We start from the raw sequence: 24,644 nt of genomic DNA on the forward strand, positions 1-24,644 counted from the left end.
TACCTCAGCCACCTGGGCTTTAGAGAAACTTTTGGTACAAGTTGGTGCCTTGAGCCATGTTCTGGGCTCCTAGAGGACTCCCGGATTCCTTCTAGGTTGTCCTGTCTAGTTCCCAGGGCTAAGAAAGGAGTGTCCCTGGTTAGGGCAGACTCGGGTCTTCTGAAAGGACAGTGGCCAGCTGGGTCTCTCAGGAGCCTTTTCTCTGAGGCTAGCGCTGAGGGAGCCGCAGGGCCCGTGTGGAGGAGAAAGGGGAAAGGACAAAAGCATTAAACTTTGGAGCATCTGCCTGAGGCCGTCTCTTTAGGCACTGCACGCTGGCCCACCAGGAAGCTGCTCTCCTTCTAGCTGGTCCCCGGATGAGACAATGGAGACAAAGCCCTCGGCTCAGTGAGTAGAGGTGCTGGGACTAGAGCCCAGGTGCGTCTGAACGCGAAGTTCCAGCTTTTCCCACCCCGGCACGCCCTCTTTATGGCTGGACATCTGGAGGTTCCTAGACTTGTGCTACCAGGGATTTCCGGACAAGCAATCCCCTGCCCCTGTGCCCCTGCAGTCCCTTCCAGCTTTCAGGACCCGTGTGCAGGGTCCTTTGGGGTCTGGAGAACTCAGGGCTCCTGTGGACAGATTGCTTCTGGGTAAACTGTCCTCAGAATACCAAGAAGTGGGAGAAGAGCCTCTCTCTCTCGGCCCCAATTTGCCAATTTCCCTCCAAGCTGGGAAATTCCCAGAGGTTCACTGGGAGGGAACAAGTGGCCTCTGGGACCATCTGGGTGGCACCCTCAGCTCATCTGGCTAATGGAGTGTTTAGTGCCAACTTTCAGAAGAAGATGCTTCATCCAGTAGGGAACAGGCCACAGGCGACCAGGCCACAGGTGACCAGGCCATCGCTCTCAGGACGGAGAGAGGAGTGTGAAGAGACAGAGGAGTGCAGGGTACTGAGAAAAATAACCCAAAAATTTTAGGACAGCAAGACACATGGAGAACTGAGTCCAGAGGTCACAGGTGGTAGCCCCTGGAACAACTGTGGTCCCCAGAGGTACTTTGTCTGCACCCCCATATATATATATATATATATATATATATATATATATTTAAAATTTCAATTAATAGTCAACATTTAAGAGCAAGGAGAGTACAAATAAAGATCTGGATTGCCAGCATCTCTTAAATATTTCAGGATCCAACAACACGGGGTGACGATGAGCTCTAGTTGAGTAGCGGCTGCTCCTTTAAGACTGGCCCCTGCTTTGCTGTCTACTGCAGACTTTCATCAACAAGCACCACAAATAATAGCCCAGGCGCTTCCAGTGCTTGCATGTGCCAGGCTCTGCTCTGGGTGTTTCGAGTGTATTAAGGCATCTCATCCGTAGGACAACCCTGGGATGTAGGCTTAATTTTCTTCCCCCATTTTATAGTAGGAGCTAAAGCACAGGCCAGGGGATGGTGGGGTGAAGTTTGAATCCAGGCTGCCTGGCTCTGGAGTCTGGACTTTCTTTGCAGGACCGTGCCACTCTCGAGGCTGCTGAATTTGAGACCCCCGATCTCATCCCACACCCGATTTTGCTATTGAGAACATCATATCCTCTCAGCATCTTACATCAGGTTCTTGGGGCTACCAAGAGGTGGGCAGGGCAGGTGAGGACACAGGAAGTGGAGGAGTGTGAGCCCAAGACCCCAGTGTCAGACGCCCAGCACAGGGAAAACCATCTGGGCAGGGAGACGGACAGATGCTAAGCAGGCCAAGATAATCACATTAGGCAGCCCTGATGAATGAATAGCTCCGGGGTCCCTGTGCCAAGCTAAACAGGAGCCTAATGGCTCTGCAGCCTGTCGGATTCTGATGGATGATGACGAGGCAGACAGGGGATCTATCACACCGACGTGGGCTCCTGGGAGATGGGACAGCCCTGCCCTGTCCTCTGAGTTAGCCTTGACCCCTGAGCAGAAGGGAAGGCTCAAGGGTACGTCAAGTGGAGTCGGGCAGAGGGATGGTGAGAACAGGGGCAGGTCAGGGAAAGAAGCCCCATAGGACGGTTGGTTCTTTCCCTTCAAGACAAAAGGCCCTGGCAGCAGGGAGGTGGCATGGTGGAGTGGTAAGATCCCACTGCACAGGTCTGAATCCCAGCTTAGTTATTTGGTAGCTGTGTGGCCTTGAGGAAGGCATTTAACCATTCTGTGCCTTGGTTTCCCCTTTTGTAAAATGGAGATAATAAACTGTTAGGAGGATTCCAGAACAGTGCCTAGTGGATGACAGTTATTATTACTTCGGGAGTGCCATGGACAGCCTCATGGGACCATCAGGACATCAGGAAAAGCAAAGAAGGTGGGGAGCTGAGGAGGGACTGAGCGAATAAGCACCCACAGAGGCATAAGGTGCGTCCAATCATCTTATGCGTCTATGAAAATGGCAGTGTGGATGTTTATTCCTGCCTTGGTCCCCATTATTTCAAGTGTGTGTATAGTAAGCTTAAGAACATCCGAAAAACACATTTGAAATTGGCGGGCAATTTCAAGGACTTTTCTGCCTCGGCTTTTGCACATGCTGTCTCTGCCTCTCCACATGCCCAGAATGCTCCTCCCCATCTTTTTTTCTTCTTTTCCTTGATTAAATTCTCTCTTTCTCAAGGATACCTCTCCGACCCTCAGCCTGGGGAGGTTGCTGAGCTTTCTCAGCATTCATGTACTACTTTTTCATAGCACTAAATACAAAGGTAACTTATTAATTTTGCATGTGATTATTCAAATGTATGCCTCCCCTCTAGACTGCGCGCTACGGGATGGCAAGGACAGTGCCTGTCTGTATCCCTAGCACCCGGCAGCACCCGGCAGGACAGGCAATAAAAGTCTGTGAACAGACGGAAGGAGGCAGGGAGGCATGGAAGGAGAAAGAGGACGAGGAGGACAGAAGGCAGGAAGATGTGGTAGGAAGGAACTTGAGAACTGGATTTGAATCTTATTTTGGACACTCTCTAGCCACGTCCTTCAGGCAATTTACTTAGTCTCTGGGCCTCAGCATTCCCAGCTGTCAAATGGGGCTAAAAACAGGACCCACAGCACAGGGTTATGTGGATGAGTAAATGAGAAAAACCCAATGCCCACCGCCTAGAAAACCCCATTAATGTCTGTTGACCCTGAGTCAGGCAGACAGGTGGAGAAGAGGGCTGAGTTGTAGGGTCCTGTGGCAAGTCGGGGCACAGCTGGGGCCCACACTCCTCCGGCTCATTTACCATCCACCTCCCTCAGGGACAGGGTTCCGACTTCCCCCATCTTGGCAGCGCCCCAGCCATGGGTGAACGGAGTGTTCAGGCCAGCACTTGGGGCAAGGCGTGAGCCAGACCCCGCTGGCCAGGGCGGGGGGCCTGCCACACTGCTCTAAATCCCACCCGGGGTTAAACTCCATGTCTACACCCCAGGGAACTGGAGCTGACCCTCATAGCGGGGGCGCGATGGGATACGGAGGCGGGAACCATCCCAGTCCTGGAGGCCTGGACCGCCCCTTTGCTCCTCATGGTCCATCAATCCCCACTGGGGACTGGCCTCCCTTCACCACACTGGGTGGCCCCTGACATGGGGGGGCCTTTCCTTTCGGAGGGGGCCTGTGGAGAGAGCAAAATCCTCCCCAAAAGCTCTGCGGGAGGTAGAAGGGGCCGGGAGAAAAGTGGAGGCGGCTCAGCACGGGCGGCAACTAGGAGAGCCCACGGGTTCCGAGGGTTTTAGGGAATAATCCCGGGAAGGAGAAACGCCTTCTCCAAGAAGATGTGTTGGGCCAGCTGCCCACGCCTGTGGGATTGCTGAGTGGAAGCTTGTCCTGGACAGTTTGGGGACGCGGAGGCTGAGCGAGCCGCTAGCCTCCGGGTGACACTGCCCAAGCAGGTCCTCTCCCTTTCCTCGTTTTCTTGGATGGAGGAAGCCCTGCCCACCTCCTCCCTGCACTGGTATGAGGATCTAAGAGGGTTGCTGCACCACTGGGGGAGTGTCCGTGTGAGGTGGCCATGCCCGCTGTCGGCCCCCTTTGCCAGCTGTGGCCCAGGAGGGCCCGCGGACCCCCACCCACACCAGGAAGGTGGCAAAGCCGGGTCTTACCATCTCCCCTTTCGGTCCGGGGTGGCCCTGGAAGGAGAAGAGCGTGAATGCCGAGGACCTCGCTTGCAACCCAGGCCCGGCCCTCCCCCAGCGGCTCTTCCCTCTCACCCGCCAGCACTCTTGGCACATGCATCTTTTGTTTGCATTTAGTCACGCACGCCCTGACTGCTCTGGCTAGTCCTTAAATGCCCGACTCAGTCGTGGTCATTCGTCCACTGCCCTTTGCAGAGAACAGTGGCAGGAGGGGAGGTGTCTCTGGGTCCTAACCTCTGCCCTACCCACACACCCAGGATGGCTTCGGGGGAATGCTTGTTCCCATGAAATGAGGGAGATGGACACTGGCCTGCCATGGGGGGAGTGACCAGGTGGGGCCCTTGGAGGGCAATGGCTGCCCAGGGGAGGGGCAAGCTGTGGGGAGGGGACTGGGCTCAGCACTGGTAGGGCTGTTTCACGCCCTTGGTGAGGGGTTGTCTATGAGGGCTCTGGAGGGGTCAAGCTCTCGCCTCGCTTACTCCTTTCTAGGGCGGGTTATGGGAGGGGAAAGCAGTCTCCTTGTGGACTTGGGCCTGTATGGGGTGTGGTGGGGTCACCCAGGGAGGGAGATGGCAAGGAGACTTGCCTGGGTGTGGCTGGGGGGGGGCGGTCTGTGCCCTGGTTCTTTTCAGATTAGCTGGTTGAGCTGCTTTCTGTGCTGCCCCCCGACTTATCCATACCCGGGCCCCCTTGGAAGAAAGCCTCCCAACCCCCACAGACACTGTGGGCCCACTTACCGGTTTGCCATCTAGCCCAATGGGACCCTGCAACAGGAAGGAGGCCAGATGTAAAGACAGAGCATCACAGGACTCTTGCCGAGAGGCAGCATGCTGCAGAAGCTAAGAGCATGAGTTCTGGACTCCAACAAGTGAAGGCTCAAGTCCCTGCTTGTCCACTTACCGGTCAGGTGACCACGGCTAAGCCTAAGCCTCAATGACCCATTCTAAAATGGGGATGAGAATAAAAGAGCTTGCCACAAAGGGGGGTGAGGAGTAAATGAAATGCTGCGTGCCAGGGGCTTGGCCAGGGGGGATCCCAATGCATTGCATCACCACTGAGATCAAGGCCTGGGGAAAAGGGGGCCTAGCAACCCCTTCCCACCCTCCCACTCTCCATCCCTGCCACTTAGGCCCCTTAGGCAGGGTTCAAAGGGCACAGGACGACCACCCTGCGGCTTCTTCCATGAAAGCCAGGTGGGGGGTTGAGCCGCAGGGGGCTTCCCTGCAGCGCCTCATCTGCTGGTCTTCCGGCATCACGCTTCATAAGCCTGTGACGTCCCTGGCAGTAACCTGAGAGGTGCCTCCACCCGGCCCTGCTGCCTTTTGTGTGTTATTTCCCTGGTTTTACTTGCTCCCTGAACAGGGCACTGAGCACTCTCCCTGGGAAAGGTGGCAGAAGGGGGTCCTTAGTGAGGGTTTGGAAGGGAAAAAGCCACTTCAGGCTGGCCTGGGATGAAGTTCAACCCAACCAGGCCTGGAGAATGCCTGGGACAAAGCTCACCTCAGTTCCCCTACTTACTGGAAATCCAGGAAAACCTCGAGTGCCTGGCTGACCCTAGAAAGAACAGGAGAAGAGTCAGGATGAGCAAAAAGGGGGAAACTCCAACCCCTAGTTCACTGGGGTCTCTGCTCCCAAAGGGCCCATGGCTTCATTTTCATCATTTGATCGTCCTCAGAAGCCCCTCACCTCGGTGAGCTGGCTGAGAAGGAGGGAGGAGAAAGATAGAGACGGAGCATTTACAGGAAATTCCTTCAGCACCCTGGGGGCGGGGGAAGCAAAAAGGAGGCAGCCAGTGTGCCGTGGGTCTTCCTGGGAAGTAGCCCCCCAAGAGCTCAGCACTGCTGCACACACTCGACCTCGGCCCGTAAACAGACGGCGGCGGAGCAGGGACAGTGGGGGTGCAGACCGCAGCATGCTGGCTGGACTCCCTGACCGTGATCCTTCAGGTCCTTTTGATTTACAGTCACTGCTCCTGACCACTTATCCGAGGATGGTCTGGAGGTGTGGTAGCAGCTATCAGAACTTGACCTTCAGAAAGTTCTTTCAGGCAAGAAAACACAGATGGTTCACTTTCCTCTACCCTGGCTGCAGCCCTCGCCTATCAGTTGGGAAATCTGTGGATCCCTCAAACTTCGTGGGAACCAGAGCAGCTCATACCCCTTGCCCTGGAGGGGCAGAGAGCAACCCAGATAGTCAGGCTGGAGACTAGAAGCATGGGGCTGGGAAGACCCAGGGCTGGGGAGGGCTCACCAGGAGGTCAAGGGCGATGGCAATCTAAGAAACATGAGTCATATTACTTCCTGTCTCAAGAACTAGAAAGGGCTCCCTTCTACTCACGCATCACCCAAGGCTATTCTCTGTCTTGCCTTGACCAACCACTTTAGCTTCCTTTCCTGCCTCATCTCTCCACCCACTCTTTGTTCAGGCTCCCCTATCTTTCCCTGGACATACTACATCATTTACAAATCCAGCCCTTTGCTCAGAGCCTCTATTTGGCTGAGATGGCCACAATCTCTTCCTGAGTTCGGGGATTTGAGTCTGGCAGTTCTATTCCTGGCTTAGCTAATGATGGCTGTTTGTGACTTCAAGTAAGTGGCCTAAGCTCTCTGGGCCTCATTTCCTCATCTATAGATGGGGGATAATGGTACAACCTCAGAGGGCCAGTGGGATACATTAAATTATGCTTGTAAAGCCCAAAGGAAGGCACTGTGTCAGTATTTGGGAAACGGTGGCTGCCATCATCAGATGTTGGTTGAAGTGAATTGAACCAACAAGCACTCAGAAGAAAGCAAGGTTGCTTTTGAGCCCAGCAAGTCTGTGGCTCAATGGAGACTTTGCCAAGGAGTAGAGTTTCAGAATTAAATCCTAGCCAGAGGAAGACTTCTGGGTCTATCTGTTGTTACTCTGAAACATCTTCAGGCTGGTTGAGTCCTCCTTGGAGCAAGGACATGAGGACAAGAGTGTCCAGAGCACATGCCAGCCCCTCTGGCTGGTCGAGTGGGGACCCAGCTGTCAGATGGGTGTGCTGGTCAGGAGGGGAGAGACCAAGGATGGGCTCATGGCAGGCATCCACAGGGCAAGGGAGGAGACATCACTCATATATAACAAGGGCCTTGGACTTCTCTCCTCTCAAGGATATGTGATGCTAAGAATAGCACTAAGGAGAAAACCCAGAAACCATGCAATGTGGCCTCTGAAACTTTCCAGTGTAAACTTTTTACTGCCCTGAGCACTCAGAGGCTTATAGAAAAGGTCGAGAGGAGAGGATTCCAAGAAACCTCCTCCAGTCCCACTTGGATCATGTTTACATATTTGGGAAAATCACATGGTTTGTTAATTACAGAACCTGCCTGGTGGCAGGATGCATCTTTCTCCCAGCACCAAATCCAGGGCTAACCAGGGCTTTCTCAGGAAGCTGGGAAAGATGCTCTCATAGACTAAATGGAAACTGGGTCTCTATTTCCTAGAGAAGTGGGGCCTGGGGAGGCTTGAAGAGGGCTGGTAATTGATGTGCTGAAGTTACATAGCTTTTCCTATGTTTACTGGCCGGTCCTATTTGTTTGCTCACTATCAATATTTCCTCTGAGGCTATTTGTCTTGATCAACTTGAAGACTCTTTGCTAAGAACAATAACTCTCTGACAGTCATGTGCGTTGCAAACATTTTTTCCATCTGGGCGTCTGTCTTTTATTTTGTTTATAGTATGTTTTTGGTTATATGGAATTTTACATTTATATTGACAAACATATCAGTCTTTTCCTATGACTTGTGGGTTTTATGCCATGTTTCAAAGGTCCTTTCCCAGTTCAAAATGATAAAATGTTCACTCATGCTTTATCCTTGTACTTTTATGGTTTCATTCTTTATATCTAAGTATTACATCCATTTGAAATTTATTCTATTATAACAAGTGAGGTAGACGGTAGGGTTTTTTTTTTTAAGGGCTGCTCTCATTGAACCTTTTCCTAAAGGCTAATCAGGTGTCCCAGCATCATTTGCTGAGCAATCTGTCTTTCTCTTCCTATTGTGAGAAGAAGCTTTGATCATGTACCAAATTCTCATACATTCTCGCTGCATTTTGGCCTCCTTATTCTGTTCCATTCATGCGTCAGTTTTTATAACGCATTTTAATATATAGCAGGACAAGAAGTCCCCTCTTCACTTGCTCCCATTACTCTATTTTTGGGGGGATTTTTCTGACATTCTTACAAGCTTATTTTTTTTTTTTTCCAAGTGAAATCTAAAATTATTTTGTGAATCTCCCAGCCCCAATACCAAATTCACTGGGATTAGAATCACATTAAATTTATAGATTACAGATATATTTGCAGGTTAATTTATGGACTAATAGTGCATCCTTCTATACAAGGACAAGAGAAAGCTTTGTATTGATCTCTGAATCCCCACCTTTAATTCAAGGCGTGTGTCAGGAGAGCCCATGCATCCCACTTTCTGGAAGTGGACCCCCACGTCACCCTTCTTTCCTTTTCCTCTTCCTGGCTGGCCCTCCTCCCTGCAGCTTGTGTAGGCTAAAACCACACTGATAGCAGAAGGCTCTAGTAGGAAACAGCCTGTCAGGCAGATTCCCTTCCCTGACCCCTGCGCCTAGAAGCGGGGTCAGCCAGGCATCTGCCCCGAGCCTCTCTTCATTTGTCTCCCCAGGCCCATCCCATGCTGACCATCTTCAGCCACGACTCGGTGCTGGTGAATGTGCCATCACTGGCTGGGGGTGTGGAAGGCTGGGCGAGGAGAGCCCTGCTTTGCACAGGCAGTGCTGATTTCGGTGGTGTAAATACTCCCACCATGGCCAATTTCGAGCTGCCCACGTGTCGCATTGGACCCCAAGCTGGGGAGAGATATATGCTTGCTCTGCTCTTGTCAGCTAGCAGGTCGGTTCCAGCCCACCACAGCCTCCTACCCTTCAGCAGCCAAACAACTTCTCCACCTGCACATCACAAAGACATCGCAGACTCATCACGTTCGAACTAAACTCATCTGCCCTAGCAAGACCGCTCCTCCCTCTGGCAAAGGGCACCTCCCTCCACCCTGTTATTCAAGGCAGAAAGTGTGTGTGTGTGTGGGGGGGGGTGTTCTCTGAACTCCTCCCTCTCCCTCAACTCCCATTTTCTCTTCACGGAAGCCTGTCGATTCCAGCTCCAAAATATTTCGCCAGACCATCCTTTCCACCTGCCCCACTGACACTGCCCCAGTCCAGGCCTTGGTTATTGGAATTGCCTGCCAGCCAGTCTCCCCACCTCTAGCCTCTTCTTCTAAACCATCCTCCAGGCTGGTGGGGTAGATCTGGTCATCTTTTCGAAATGCAAATTGGGCCCTGCCATTCCTCAGTTTAACACAACCGGGGCTCTGCACGCCTGAGCGCGGTGCGGCAAGGCCCTTGTGCTCACCTGGCCAGCCCTGCTTCTCACCAAACTCCTTACCCAAGCTTTGCAGCAGAGAATACTTTATGCACTTCAATACTTTTAGCATCCCTCCTGCCTCAGGGCTTCGATGCTCCTCCCCCATCCTCATTACCTGAGCAGTCTCTACTCATCCTCAATTACAGCATAGCTACACTTTCCTCCAGGAAGCCTTCCCTGCCTACTTCTCCAGCCCTAAGCCAGATGCCTCCTCCATGTCTCCATGACTCCTAAACATCCCTGATCTTAGCATTTACAGTCTGCATTGTAATGCTGGTGTAATTGCTGGACTCTCCCACTAGATGGTGAACCCAGAAGGGCAAGGATGCTCTGTCAGGTACCCAACAGATGTTAATAGAATGAGTACATGAAGAAACACTAAACAGTGCATCTATCTGGCATGAGGTGACTCCTTGTGGATGAGGCTTGGCCCCTGAGGGAAACTGGGGGCCTCAGGGGAAGAAAGAACCCCTACTGAGATAGGGGGGGCATTTCCTGGCCTGGCAGATGCCTGCGCTCCAAGGATCAGCTAGAATCCCGAGGTCCCAGCCTTTCCTGAGTTTAATGGGATTCCCTAAAAATTCAACACCCCCTAGACATGCTGCTCCAGCTTCTTGCCTCATTGGAATGGGAACCATCAACTTCTGAAGGGCCTGGGATGGTTTCCCCTTTAGCTTGGACCATTTATCATGCTCCAAGAGAGGAGGCCGATGGCCCCTGGAGGTGGTGAGACTGGTTCTTATTAGCAGCATTTATTCTGGACCCTTCCTGGCTGAGTAGAAAGCCACATGTTCTCCATTATCCTGGCTGTCAGGACCTGCCCTACTTGACCTCTCCCCTTCAATGACAAATGACACCTATGTCACCCTAGCCCCACTATCCCAGCTCAGGGTGACTTCCCAGTAGAGGCTGGTAGGGCTGCCCTGCTGTTCAGGGAGGTCTGAGTGAGTGGCCCAGCCATCTGGGTGATGGTCACCCACAGAGGCCAAGGCCAGAGGATGCTGGGCTTGGCCCAGGTTCCCAGAATCAGACAACCTCTCTTAGCATCCATGCAGGTACCGAAAGGATACGTGTTTTTTCTCCTTCGGGTAAATTTCCTTTTCGTTTTTAAACAGGAGAGCTATAAACATGGAAGTAGAGAACTGGAGCAAGCACATGGGCTTTGGAATGGGCAGACCTGGCCACACCCAAGTGCCACCACCCCCTACCAGCTGTGCTGCCACAGGCAGGTGAAGGGATGCTTGGGTGCCTTCTCTGTAAAATGGGTGGCGGTGCTGCCCTGCAGTGTTCAGGAAGGTGGGAGGAGACCTGCGTGCCCGCCAGCCCCAGCACAGGGGTCTGGTATGCAGCAGTGCCCCAGAGAGGGGAGTTATCAGTGCCACCGGAACAGAAGTCAGTCATCACCACTGGAGTCCCATCCAAAGCAGTAGGTGTGTTCCTGATCAGGCTCCCACATGCCGGGCCAAAAGCCAGGAGGAGCCAAGGCAGATAAAGGTCCCTAAGCACATGCTTAAAAAAAATGGGGCCTTTTCAGCAATCGTGAACTAGCATGCTGCCTTGGGCTGACGGAAGGGGGTCGGAGGAGACAGCGCTGTGGACACAGTAGGAACAACTGTGGCCAGAGTGGGCAGTGGACAGAGATGGTGGCCAGAGGGCAAAGCTGGCCTAAATTTAAGCTAAGCCCCCTGCCTGGCTGCCAGGCACTTTGGGCCTTCCTGACACCCACCCCCTCCCTGTTTGGGTGCCACCTTCTCAGGACATCCCCAAGATGCACAAAGAGGCTTGAAGCCCATCAGGGGCAGGGGCGATGTGAGCCACATGGGGTGTGAGAGTGCAGACCGCAAGCCACCTGCCCACGGCCGGCCCAGGCCACGCACTGGCTTTACAGCTCGGGGCAAGACACCTGGCCGCTCTGTAAAAGGGAGGTCACAATAGTGTCCATCTCCCGGGGCTGTGTGAGGATGAAATGAGTTCATATGTATAACACTTTTAGGCCACTGCTTGCCACACACTAAGTCCTGAGCATCAGCCTGAGCGCCAGAAAACACTTGCTGAGACGGCTGTGTCCACCCAGCCCAGGGCTGCGCCGACCCAGGCCCCTGACCTGCCCGCCGCCCCCGGCTCACCAGCTCCGTGCTCAGCTCCCCTCCCTTCCTTCCCGGGTCGCCAAGTAGCCCCATTTTGGCTCCAGCTTCCAGCTTCAAGCACTTACCATGACCCTTCTCTTGGCTTCTTAATTTTGTCTCCCTCCCTTGGACATAATGACAACTTGCTCTCTGACCCCTCTCCTTCGGCTATGAGTAAGAGAGACTCCTGCTCCCCACTCTCTGCGGAAGGTGTGGGGGGGGCGGGTAGGCAGGCTGGGCGTCGACCGGCCATCAGCCTAGCCTCAGACTCCTGGGTGAGAGCCAGGAGGGAGCTTCAGCCTTCCTGGAGGGCACTTCAGAGATGCCAGCCTCATGTTATAGGACAGGAAACAGGCCAGAGCATGTATACCCCTCTAGGGTTCAGGAAATGCCCTGTTCTCACTTGGCAGGCCCTTGGGGCACCCCTAGGGCTGAGGCTAATCCACGACTCCCATCACCCCCTCCCAGTGCATCACTGGTCAGGAAACACACACAGCTAAGCATGGGGCCCGGCAACTGCTGCCGTGGTGACAGCCCTGGGGACCCGTGTCCTGGGCTCTGCCCATGCCTGCCATGGCCTCGGCAAGCGGGACCCTCTCCAAGCCCTTTCTCCTTTCTGGGCCTCAGTTTCCCCTTCTGAGAGGACTGCATTAAACAGTCACTAAGGTCCTTCCCGTACTGACATCTGATGATTTTATTTAAGCCCTGTGGTTTGGGCACGGTTTGAGAAAAACAACTCACTCCCCTTCCCATAGCCACAACATCTTCCCAGCGTCTTCACCCGCACTCCCTTCCTGTCCCTAAGGAGACATCCGAGGGGAAGCGTCACTGATTTTCCCACCTCCCAGCCACTGGTGGAGGGTACTTAGACCCAGGACCCTGGAGTGCGCCCAAAGAAAGAGCCTTTGGGGGGGGGGGGGTGGACTGGGACTCTGCCAAGACCTGGAGTGGGGGCTGGGTCAGGGAGGCTGGGCTCTGGGTGTCTGCTCCGTGGGCTTCCGGAAACAAGGGCACATCCCCTGGAAAGCTGGAGTGTCCTCTCCAGAGCGGAGTGGGCACTTTCTCTGACCCGTAAAACGGCAGGGCTGCCGCAGCTCCCGCAGTTTTGTGGCGAGAGGGTAGGCCCTGCGGAAGTCTCCCGAGGGGCTGTGATTTAGGGAGACAGAGTCACACGTGGTGGCCGCCCCGCTCCCCACCCCCACCACAGGCTTTTTCATTAACTCATTCACCCCCTACTCCAAAGAAGGGCGGAAACAACTTACCGGGGGGCCGCGGGGACCGATGATGGACATTCCAGCATCTCCTGGGGCTCCCTGTGGGGAGAGAGAAAACCAGGAGAGGAGGGTAGGAGGGGAAGGGGAGTGGGAAAGAGAGCAGTAAAAGGAAAAGGGCTGGCAGGTGGGGGAGGGGGAGCAGAGGGGAGGGAGAGGCAAAGCCAGAGGGTGCAAAGGACAAAAGGGAGGTCAGAGGGTGGGGGGTGATGAGGGACTTAGAGGAGAGGGAGCAAAGGGCGAAGGAGGGGGGTGTTGAGAATGGAAAGAGGACAGCAGGGAAGAGATACCAGCGAGAGCAGAGCATGTGGGGTGCAGGCTGTGGGAACCCAGACCAGGGGAGCGGAGGACAGGTGCTCACTGTAAGGATGGGAAAGGGGACGCTGGGGGGAGAGGCTTGGCTCGGCAGTGGCTGCCCTGGCCAGAGGTTCCAGGGGTCTCCCAACCTTCGCCCTGTTCGGGACACTTCCCGACCCATCCCAGCCGCCCCCAAGTTTTAAAGGCCCTGAAATCTTCCTCCTCACCCATCCCCAAATCCCCGCCACACTGTGTAACTGGTGACACTGTTGACCACGGTTGTGGAAAGCAGAGAGTGGATCTTACTCCGTGGGTCCAACAGCCCTGAGCCTGGTGGCTTGAGCTACCTCGAAATTTCTAGTCCCACGTGAGAGTGACACAGGGGTTAGGGCCGGGGCAGAACTTTCAGCCCCAAGGGGATGGTGGAGGCTGCTGGCCTATGAGCTCAAAGAGTGGTCCAAGGAGGACTGAGCAGGCTGGAGCTGTGAGTGTGCTGTGGGTTGGACAGCAGGGCGAGGAATGGATGAGACATGGGTGGGGGAGAGAAAGGACATTCTGGCAGAAGGACTGTAACTGTGTCCCCGCAGGCCAGGCGGAGGGGCAGGACCCGCATCCCCCCAGGCATCCACACCTCCCAGCAGAGACACCAGGGGAGTGAGAAAGCCCAGGGCCTCCAGTTGGAGGCCCTGCTCTACCATTTGCCAACTAGGAAACCTCTGCAGACCCCTCCGCGAAAGCAGGCTGCTGGGTGTGGCGCCACCAAACCTACAGGTCAAGGGCAGACGCATTTTGTAAATCAGAATGCCTCGCACGCTGGTGAGAAATTCAAATTAGTAACTGCTCATACCATCGCAACTGCACAATAATTTTTATAAAGGCACTATAAGGTCACTGAAAAGCGCAGACTTCAGAGCCAGAAGGCTTGGGTTTGAAGCCCAAGTTCTGTCCCCCGCCAGCTGTGCGATCGTGGGCAAGCTATTTAACTTTCTTGTGCCTCAGTTTCTTCTTCTGTAACCCAGGGGTAATAGCACCTTCTACCTCAGGGGGATGTGAAAATTCCCTAAAGTAATGCAATTTGCTTAGAGCAATGCTTGGTCCCTGGAAGGTGCTATGAAGGGCCTGCTGTTCTCCTTAGACAGTGATCATGTCTCTCTCCTGGGCAGTTGAGCCTCCTGTGAGGTCAGAACTGAAAGGCAGACCCCCTTCTATGTGGGGCCCAGCGTATGCGGGGGTTAGAACCCCAACCTGGGGGTCGGATACTCCTAGGCTCCTCTCCAACTCTGCCACTTTTGCACTATGTGACCTGGGACCTAAGATCTTGCCTTTCTGTGCCTCAGCTCTGTGTCATGTCAAATGGGAACACCAAAACCCCCCTGGGAGGGAAGTGTGATTAAGGGGGATAACAGAGGTACAATATTCAAAACTACACTTGATACAGAGTTCGGGGTTATTAACTGTATAATTAGAGTTAGTTATGGCTTAATTCTATTAAGGGTTAATAGAGTTAACTCCGTGGCTGCTATTATAATTGTGGCTGCTGTTACTTTGGAGATGGGGACGCTGTGAGGCAGAAACACACGCCACGACGCATGGGCAAGGGGCGGCCGGGACAGTACCGAGGTGGGCACTAGGAGCTCCGGCTTCTAGCTCCTCACCACTACTGCAGTGGGACCATGGGCCCCCCTGGCCCCCTCTGGACCTCAGTTTCCTCATCTGTAAAATGAGCTGGTTAGATGTGTGGTTCTCCGAAATCTCGCTAGAACCCGCCAGGGCTGATGTGCCAGGGTGCCCTCCTGGCTGTCTAATGTCCCTGACCTTACAGCTGGGCTCGTCCTGCTTGGAGGCCTCCCCTGGGGACTCCACTCTCCAAACCTGGGAGAGCCATTGTCCCAGGGAACTCTCTGGGGCAGCCCAGGAGAGGAGGGCCCTGGGGGTGGGGAGTTGTGTCTAGAACCAGCTACACATAACAGAGATGGGTGTTGTCTTGGCCTTGGGGAAGCCGGGCACCTGCGTCCTGGGACTAGAGTGAGGAGGCCACAGGCAGCCGGGCAGGTGGGGGGAGACCCAGTCATCCAGGAGAGCTGGACCCATCGCCCGGAACCCCAAGGATGTGGGGAAGTTGTTAGGAAGCGGTCTGGCTGTGTGGGTCAGGCCTGAGCCCCTGGGCAGGGCAGTGGGCTGAGAAACGGGGCTCTGAAAGCCCTTCCCTGGAGAGTCCCTGGGGCGGAAGGGACTGGAGGGCCGGAGGGGAGCATGTGCATGTGGACTCACCTTCTCGCCTGGGTGGCCCTTGACTCCCTGGGGCAGCCACATGCAAAACAGGGCGCCGAGAAGAGAGGGGGAGGGGGAGAAAAAAGGAAGGATGAGAGAGAGGCACAGACACAAGAATCTGCGTTATGGCACAACGATCAAACAAAAGAAATCACCGTGAAATAAGAAACAAAACAAAACACAGATGCTGGCACGCGTCAGGCTCTGCATCCAGCCCACTCAGCCTCGGCTCACAGTTCGTCTCGCGCCCTTCCGGATTATTGAGAGAGAAATGAATGGTGGCTGGGGAGAAAGAGGTCCTCAAAAGTGCTGTGTGAGAGAGAGAGATAGAGAAACAGAGACAGAGAGAACAAGAACTCACCTAGGTCAGGAAATCTGCTGAGAAGCTGTGGCCCCTCTGGGGCTGGGTCAACTTGAGGAAGGGGTGGGGGTGGGGAGGAGTTCTGAGGGGCTGGGTCGGGTGGTGGAGTGTGGAGAATGGAGGGCCCAGCTGACCTCCAAGTCAAAGCTTTGCCAAGCAAGGGAAGCCAGGAGTCGTTTGGGCTGGCAAGGCAAGACGGAGGAGGGGGGATGGAGGGGCATGGGTGGACAGACAGCAGGACACACTATCTGGAAGGATGGAGGACGGGTCAGGGATACAGAGGAAACTGGGTAGTCAGAAAAGGATCTCCTAGCCACAGTGACCATGCAGGTGGGGGGCGGTAGTATCACCTCTTGTGACCCCCTCCCTCCCAAAACAACTCAGGCATTTCACACCCTCTGGCCACCCTGGAGTCCTTATCAGATGGCTTACGGCAGGACCCTTACTGGGCAGCCAAATAGGTCCATTGTCACATTTAGCAACAGGGAAAGCCGCAAAATGGCTTGAAAAATGTCCTTATGTTGAGGGAAACGGGGAGACTTAATGGGGTCTCCTCCCTCCCCCCACATTGCCCAGGGACTGTAGGAGGCCCGGGGGCCGGGGCCGGGGGGGGGGGGGGGCTGACGTGCCTGTGCAGCCTCCTGCAGGCTAGCAGCTCTCAGGGTGAGCAGAGACACCCGAGATTTACCTGTGAGGAGCCAGGACTTTGGGGTCTAACAGTCAGCTTGGGGATAAAGCCCAGCTCCACCCTGTCTTGGGTGAATTGTCTCAACATTCTCATCAGTAAGACAGGGCACCAACAGCACTAGACTCAAGAGCCAGTGGAGGCCACACTGAGTAAACCTAATGGCCAGTGCTGTGGCCCTGTGCAGAAAGAACCAAACGTCTGCAGGTGGACACAGCATGGAGGTGAGAGTTAAAGAGAGGAACTGGATCAGAGCTTTCGCTCTGGGGAGCTTCACTTGGGGGCCCAGGGCTCCCAGCCTCCCGGTCTTGGCAGATGGTGGTAGCTGGGCTCCAGGGAGCTCAAAGCTCTGGAACCCTTGTCCTGGACTTCTGAAATGTCCCAGGCCCAGACACTGTGGCCTTGTCCCAACACTCAGCTCCTCCTTAGGCTGATAGACCATGGCTGGGGAATGGGGGTAAGGGGTCAGCATTGTCAGGGTCAGAGTCAAGAGCACAGGCTTTGGAGTCAGGTTGCCTGGGTTAAAACTTCTTCCAGGCCATGTGACCTTGGTGGGAAAGACACAACTCAGTTTTCTCATCTGAAAAATGGGGTTGGAAATCTGCCTAGCTCACGATGTTCCTAGGAGGATCTAATCTGTGTCAGGCTTTTAACAGGAGGCCCAGCATGCAGTTAGCACTTGAAGTATTAGCTGGTAAGTGGATGGATTTTCTCCACTTCTGAGCCCCAGGGTCACCAGGCATGCAAGCTCACACAAGGACGTCTGACCCACGCCTAAAGCCAATCCCAGCTGAAGAGGAGGAGGAGGAGAAGAGATTAGGAGGCAAAGCACATGAAGGACGTGGGTATTCCAGGGGCACGGGGGAGCCAGGGTGGCGGTCGAAGCTGATGGCCAGGGTGCAGTCAGGACTCAGGCCGGGAGAGCAGCCCTGGCCAGGCCCCTGGAGCTGGGTCATCCCTGCCCAAGGCAGTGAAAGGTGCCCTTTCTAGCCCCTTGGAGACCATCGCCCTGAAGCCACCAGGAAAAATCTGGTGTCAGGACCTCAAGACCTAGTGCCACCTTCCCGTTTCTGGGAAATGCTCTTCCCTATTTCCCTCTCTCCATCTTAGTTTTTCATCAGGAAACGTTAATATTTTACATCACAGCCTCTTTGTGAGGATTTGGAGGCACCGCAGGGGGCCAAGCCGTGTCCTTGCCATCTCCTCCGAGCGTGTCTCCATCTACAGAACATGACCCTCCTGGAGCGCTCGCCCAGCTATGGTTCTGTACGCCTACCCAGGCCTCCAGTGGAGGTGCACCAGAGCTTTGCAGGTGCCATTCTCTCTGTCTTCTGCTGTTCTTTGCTGGGGGACGGTTGCAGGAGCAGTCACAAATCAGAGGGCGAGATGCCAGCCTTGGGCGGGGTTGGGAGTCCTCCTAACCAGGAGAAGGCACAGGCCTCCCTGGTCATCTGGTGGGTGACCAGCAAAGAGCCTCATCCTTATAACTTTCCTGGGTTTGCCCTTTGCTGGGGCAGTCTCTAGAGAATAAAGCCATGTTGTGAAGGCCTGAGGATTGGAATAAAGCGTCTTCCACTCTCCAGCCCCTTGGCAGCTGGTTTAGGCAGGGGCAGGGGGAGTACTGACCCTCTCCTTGGGGCTGGGGCAGGTAGCACCTTGCCGTGGTTTGGGGGACAAGCCAGCATGGAAAAGCAAGCAATGCCCCCAGGAGCAGGTACAGATGTGCCAACTCACCACACGTCCAGGCATTCCGATGGCACCTTTGTCTCCCTGATGAACGGGGTGGAAACAGACAGATGTGCTGCAGTCAGGCCCACGTGGGAAGGAACCCAAGGGCTAGCTGTGCACCCCAGGCCTCGCACAGATAGTTGGGGCTTCCCATGCGGGAGGGCTTTCTCCGCGCAGCATCCATGGATGGTTTAGCAAGCAGCTCCCCCCATCACCGTCTGCACCCAGGCACACTGCTGTGAGCATTAGAGTTTGGCCCCAGGTCCGAGACTCAGTTTCCCTGTGCATATCACAAAGGGCCTTCCTTCCTCAGACTTTCTTTACTGCAGTTCCTTCTGGTTCTGATCAGGATGCATTCATCCTTGTCACGCTCAACTTCAAGGCACGGAGCAGAGTAACTGGTCGCTCCTGGGTGACCCACGACTGAGTCATTTCCCTAGATCTGTCTCCCAGAGCTGGGGGGGGGGGGGGGTGTCGGGTTCCACACTGCCCTGCTCCTTCCCAGGCCTCCTATCTGGGAAAGCTGTGGACAGAGTCCTTCTCCATCCCTCCCTCCCCACCCACGGCACTGACAGGAAGACCCCTGAGCCATGTGGACACAACCACATCACGAGTTTCAGCTGCTGGGAAGGGTGGGGTGGGGGGATCGCTTTGTTTCCTAGCCAGAAGTTACATCTTCCCACTCTGGAAATCTGCTTATTAAGTTTTGTTCCTCCCCCTTTCCATAGAAAATATTTTTTTGCAATCATACACGTGTAGACATCATAAAAGCTGGGGTGGGGCCTGGAGTTCACTATGAGCCTTGGAAAGGTGGAAAGCCATTGGATGGAGAAAAGACCATGTCCTCCAGCCTGCTGGGGAGCAAGAGAGCTGGGGTCTTGGGTTCTCCTGAAGTGCATGGGCATTTCTGGGGTCACTCTGCGCTTCTCCTGACCCCACCGAGGTGAAATGCCTCAAGGGACAATTAGCATCACAGGACATGTGTGGGATGCACCAAAGAATAGCAATCAGCTCTAAAATTAGACTCTTGTTGCACATGTGTTGTCAAGACCAATGATGTCTTGAGTCAAAAGCTCTGACTTTGTTGAAGTGTAGCAGGGTTGTCGTTTTGGTTATAAGCACTGGCTGCGTTTCCTTAACCTCCCTGAGCTCCTGCTTCTGTCCGATGGGGTTACTAAGAGGGGTTGCTGGGAGGATCCCATGAGGGATATCTCCAAAGAGCTCACGCCCAGGCCTGGCAATAATATGTGTGGAGGCAATGGCATCTGCTACTTTTACTCCAGCGTGGCATGGGCAGGTGGATTTTATGTTTGTGTGTACTTCACACCTCTTGCATTTCAGAGCAAAGGCCAGGGTGATCAGATCTTTTTCTGGGTCCATCCCAGGTCCCTTCATAACGAAAGCATAAGCAGGACCATAACCCGTGGGTCTGTGGCATCCTCTCCCAGCTGAAAACCCCAGGTCCTGCTGGTCATCAGCTGTCACACCCCATGGTTCATGCATGCTTGGGCCTTTGAATGATATTGCAGGATGTGGGTTTTGGTTTCTTTTTCTTTTTTTTAAAACTAATGTTCTTTGCAGTCTTGGCCATAAAATGCTTGGTTTAGGGACAGGCGTGGAATGGTCAGCAGGCTGGAAATGATGTGCAGCAGTCCCTGCTGTGTGAATTGCTCCCAAAATGCTTTTTAAAGGTGGACTTTGTAAGAAAAAACAAGGTCTGCCCACATTCCCCTCAGTCATCTGATTTTTCCCCTTCTTGGGTTTCGTGAGCCCGATTTACTCATCTGCCATTTGCTCTGGGCTCCTATTTACTGGGAGGGTTTCCATTTTCAAGGCTAAACATGCTCCCACCTACATTTCATTCAGAAAGCCACTACTGGACAAGAATTCTAGAAGCTGCTTGGGCAAGAGATTACAGTATAATTCACATCTAAAGGGGGAGTAACTTGGGTAAGAGGCATGCACAGAAGGGTCTAGAATCTGTCTTTGGTGCAGAGAGATAGAGAAGGCTGGCACCCTGTCCCTGATCACTTCCCGTGCCACCTCGGCCCTCTGGTCTGCCTGAGTCTCTCTGTACTGGGGGTCCCTAGTATGCAGTTCTCAACCCATCTGTGCCCAGGACTGGGTCATGGAGTGGTGTCTGAGAAGACTCTCAGGATGGTTCTCAAACATCAACAGGGACCCAAGAAACAGCAGTATGGACGGGTGTGGGCTTCCCAGTAGGTCTACAACTGAAGCTGCTCACCTAGAAGCAGGCTAACTATGGACAGGGCACTTTACCTTTCTATGTCTCAGTCTCCTCATCTATCAAGTGGGCATAACAAAAGCCATTTCGTCAAGTTGTTGAACAAATCAAGCATATACAGTGTGATGAGTGTTAGGCCTGGCACCTATTAATGTCTCAATTAAATAAATTAAAGTCTCTATTTAATTTCCTTCCAAAGTCCCTATGGTTCCTTTCAAAGCCTCTCCAGAAATTCAGAAATAGTCACTGGGGAAAACAAAGCCTTGGAGTCTGCTTGGAGTCTACTCTTTTACCAGTGGGCATAGGAGAGAGGGGGCAGTGGTTTTCAAACTTCACCGGTATCACTGGAGTTCAAGATGCTCCAGCAGAGGCCTCTCTAGGTCTCAAAGGAGGGAAGCCCAACAGTGGGCTTCCCGCTCAGTTGGAGATCAGAGACTGTGGAGAGAGGTTCTCACCCAGACACACCTGGAGGAAAAGTGGCCAAACCAACCCAGCCAGTGCTCAGATTGAGAAAGAGCACGTGAGAGAGACACAGAGGAAAGAAGACATGAAAGCTGCTTACCGGGAGTCCAGGTCTTCCAGTGGGACCCTGAAATAAAGGGGGGACAAAGTGAAGTTTACAGAGGTTAGGTTATTATAATACCCTGGTCTTCAAAACTGCCCTACCCAACTATGCAGTCAACCTTTGTGCAGTAGCTGTCATAGCAGCTCTGGAAAACTAAGACAGGGAGGAACAACACAGGAGGAGTTTTGAGAGCCAAGCCCCAACCCTGGCATGGCAGAGGCATGGGGTCCAGGAGAGATGGGATGTCCTGGTAGGGGGACAGTCGGACTTAGAGAGTAAGAGCACTGGTTCTGGACTCAGCCTGCCTGTGCTCAGACTCTGGCTCTGCCTCTTATGGGTTGTGTGACCTCTGGCAAGCCGTGTGGGCCTCTCAGGGCCTCTGTTTGGTCCTCTTGCAAATGGGGGGAAGTCATGCCTGTCTTAGAGAACTAAATGAGATGCTGTGTGTAGCACACTCAGCACAGTGTCTGGTAGTAGAAGTGCTAAATAAATGGCGCTATCACAATTATGAGAACGGAAGGGGCTGGAAGTGAGGTGCATGGAGCTCGCCAGCATTTCTCCCTCTGGAGGCGCTTGTGCCTTGGGGAATAGTGGGTAGCACAGCACCATCCCTCCCCCTCACTCCGCTTGATTCTGCTCCATACCCCTGACATATAAGCTCCCAGGGCAGGGGCTTCTCTGTTTGCCCAGTGCCTCAAGGACAACTGGAGGCCCTCAATACGTATCTAAGAATGAATGAATGCTGAGCACCCCTCCTTACACCAGCGCTTTAGGCTGAGCCACTGGGAAAGAGATCCAGCCTCAGAGAATAGGAACAGCCAAAGGACAGTTTACTTACAGCTCACATAGAGTTAAAACCTTTACCCCTCACATCACCCTCAGGAGGCCAAATGGGATGAATTTCTCTCAGGGCTCAGTACCAGGAAAAGTTGAGCTTCACCCAAGCCTCTAGCGTGCCCCTTTCTACCTTACTGCAGCCATGCCTTGGTAACCAGCCATGCTCTCCTCCTTGCACTGACCACCAGGGAACTGAAGGACAAGTTCATAGCTCACCTGCACAGGACACTATGGTGTCTTCCACCCTGGCTTCCTTTGTTTCCTGCCTCTGCTCTCCTAATCTATTTAATTACTTACCTTGTCATCTCCAAACCATTCTTGGAATGAGGTGGGGTAGGAATCAACAAAACAACACATTTGTTCATTAAATTTAAAAAATTCACAGTATAATAATTTCCTTCTAAAAAATTAAAGGCTTGGAAGAACCTTTGGGGATCATCCAGTGAAAGCCCTCTTTCTAGGATTTAAATGAGTCAATATATTCTCTTTTGGGTGAATATGTATATTTATTTACTAGATGAATATACATAACATTTATATAGGTATTCCTCACAATTGGATGAGGCAGGTACTCTTACTATTCCCATTTCACAGATGAGGAAACTGAGGCATGGAGGGCTTATGTAATTTGCCCAAGGTCACACAGCAGATCCCATGTTTGCAGCCACTCTATTTATGCTGCCTCCAGGAGAACACGATGGTGCCCAGCACGCACGTGTTAGCAATGATGTCAGCAAGGAGCACGTTTTCTCAGGCCTGGCAGCAGGGCATTCAATATTTCCCTAAACTCCCCAGGGAAAGAGAGAGCCATCCTTTCCTAGGTCATGTGCCTCACTCAGTCTCACAGCTCCCATCACTGAGAAATTCTCCCTTCAATCCATCATCCGCTGGATGGCTAACAGATGTCAGCGTGGGCGCCAGCTCCGATGGCTTGGCGGTGACTGAGTCAACACTGCGCTAAGAAGCCTCTGAATTGATTCACCATGTCTGCAAGGGCACAATGGGGCACCGGGTGGGGGGCACACATTGGCTACATCTTAAATGGTTCCTGCTGCAACTTAAATCCGTCGCTGGGTGCCCTGGGCACTAGTGGTCCTGTTCCTGGAAACGTGGGTCATCTGCTCCGAGGACGGAGATGTCGCAGAATTGGCCCAGGTGACAAGCACAGAGGGCGCGGCAGCCCAAGGTGTTCCTTCCTTTTGCAGGATGCAGAGACAGGGCTAAGGAGGCGCCCCCATCCCTCCCTCCCTCCACACGAGCTCCCTACTCTTCGTCCTCCGGAAGTGGGCAGCTGAGCCCGCCAGCGGGCAGAGGCTCGGGCTTCCCTCCAGTGTTGGGCTCAGAATGGGGGGTGGGGGGGTTTGGGGGTGGGGGTGGGTAGCTCCGCTGCTCCTCTCCTGCTGTCACAGGTCCTCTCCTCCCTTCTCATCTGTCCCTCTGCTCCAGAGCTCCAGGGCAGCATCAGCCTCCCTGGGTCAGCAGACAGGAGCTTTCGAACCCTAAATCCCTGATGAGGGCAGGACCCGCCCCTTCTGCAGGCACCAGGGCTGAGCACGCGTGGGGCAGCTTGGCAGTGGGGACCCTGTGAGGGTCTGGAGTGGGGCAGGAGGAGGCTCTTTTGGCCTTGTCCAAAAAGACGGGGCAGGAGATGGGGGAAGATGGCCGTTTCCAGCAGGTGGTCTGTCAAAAGTTCCCCATGGCTGAGTTCATTTTGGAAGATCGATGACAGAAATCGAGAGCAGACATCCTAGGCCCACCGTGATAAATCCTTCCTTCTCCTTCTAAGGAATGAAAGACTCCTGCCCACGTGACTGGTCAGCCCGGGAGCTGAGCAGGGCTCTCAGGATGGGCTCAATTTACCTTTCAGAGAGCCAATGGGATATTAAATAATGGCCTTCTTAAAAACTGGGCAGGCTGCTCTCCCAGGTACAAAGCAAGAGGGGAACAACTCTGGAAACGGCTTCTCTGAGGAAGAGATGACAGCTTTGCTGGTTTCAGTGACCTTCTTGAGAAAGATCTGGTGAGGTGGGCTGGGCCTTTTCAATTCCAAACCCCAGCTCCCCTGGCGACCTCTGGGTCTTTTGTTAGGATATCAAATGTCTGCCCTCAAAGAAGACGGCGCTCCTGTTCTCCAGGCCCATTTCTCCGGGGAGTTAGCCTCCTCGGGCTCTTCTCAGGTTCTCTGGCAGTGGCTGGACTTCCCCACCCCACCCGGGCCTCAGAGAGGCGCCAGGAGGCAGAGTGGCACTGACAGTAATTTAGGTCTAAATTAGGTCTAACCTGCTGCCATCGCTTTCCCTTCCACAAGAGCAGCCACTACTGCCATGGCCTGCCCCGAGTGGCCTGGCCAAGTGAAGCTGCCCACGCCAGGGGCACGTTGCCAAGGCCCCAGGGAACCCGCGCTCGGAGCTGCACGCTGACCCGTTTTCTGAGGAGCAGGAGCCTTTCCAAGGCCCAGGACTGAGGAGAGATTATCTCTTTCTTCTTTCTAATACCTTGTGCTTCTCTGACTCAGATTGCTTCTTCAGCGGACAAAGGAGCTGGGCTAACAATGCGGTAAACTGGCCTTTCAGATTTAAATTCAGGACCTGCTTTGTCCTGGGGGTGCAGCCATTGTCTGGCGCTGGAGGTGGAGAGAGGTGGGTGGAGGCCAAATTGCAGCCTCCTTTCCCATGTAAAGGTTCTAGACGGACCCTGCAGAAACGGTCTGCATAGGTGCTCCCCTGGG

At 53.9% G+C, this 24,644-nt stretch overlaps 1 protein-coding gene across 8 annotated transcripts in view; it reads right to left on the bottom strand.

Moving 5' to 3' along the window:
• Nucleotides 1-22,939, bottom strand: part of COL13A1 (collagen type XIII alpha 1 chain) — an 82,225-nt gene extending 59,286 nt beyond the window's left edge. For 7 of the 8 annotated variants that reach the window (XM_077125052.1, XM_077125053.1, XM_077125055.1 and 4 more), the window contains exons 1-7: nucleotides 21,077-22,939; nucleotides 18,276-18,311; nucleotides 15,496-15,522; nucleotides 12,919-12,969; nucleotides 5,632-5,667; nucleotides 4,851-4,877; nucleotides 4,081-4,107 (exon numbers count right to left, since the gene is read on the bottom strand). In XM_077125052.1, the coding sequence (XP_076981167.1) occupies nucleotides 4,081-4,107; nucleotides 4,851-4,877; nucleotides 5,632-5,667; nucleotides 12,919-12,969; nucleotides 15,496-15,522; nucleotides 18,276-18,290 (183 nt within the window). In that variant the 5' untranslated portion in view covers nucleotides 18,291-18,311; nucleotides 21,077-22,939. The remainder of the gene's footprint in view (nucleotides 1-4,080; nucleotides 4,108-4,850; nucleotides 4,878-5,631; nucleotides 5,668-12,918; nucleotides 12,970-15,495; nucleotides 15,523-18,275; nucleotides 18,312-21,076) is intronic. The other variant, XM_077125050.1, reaches the window with a different exon arrangement.
• Between the last annotated feature and the right edge of the window lie 1,705 nt (nucleotides 22,940-24,644).

Source organism: Tamandua tetradactyla, chromosome 13 (genome assembly GCF_023851605.1).
Source record: "Tamandua tetradactyla isolate mTamTet1 chromosome 13, mTamTet1.pri, whole genome shotgun sequence".
Taxonomy (NCBI): Eukaryota; Metazoa; Chordata; class Mammalia; order Pilosa; family Myrmecophagidae; genus Tamandua; species Tamandua tetradactyla.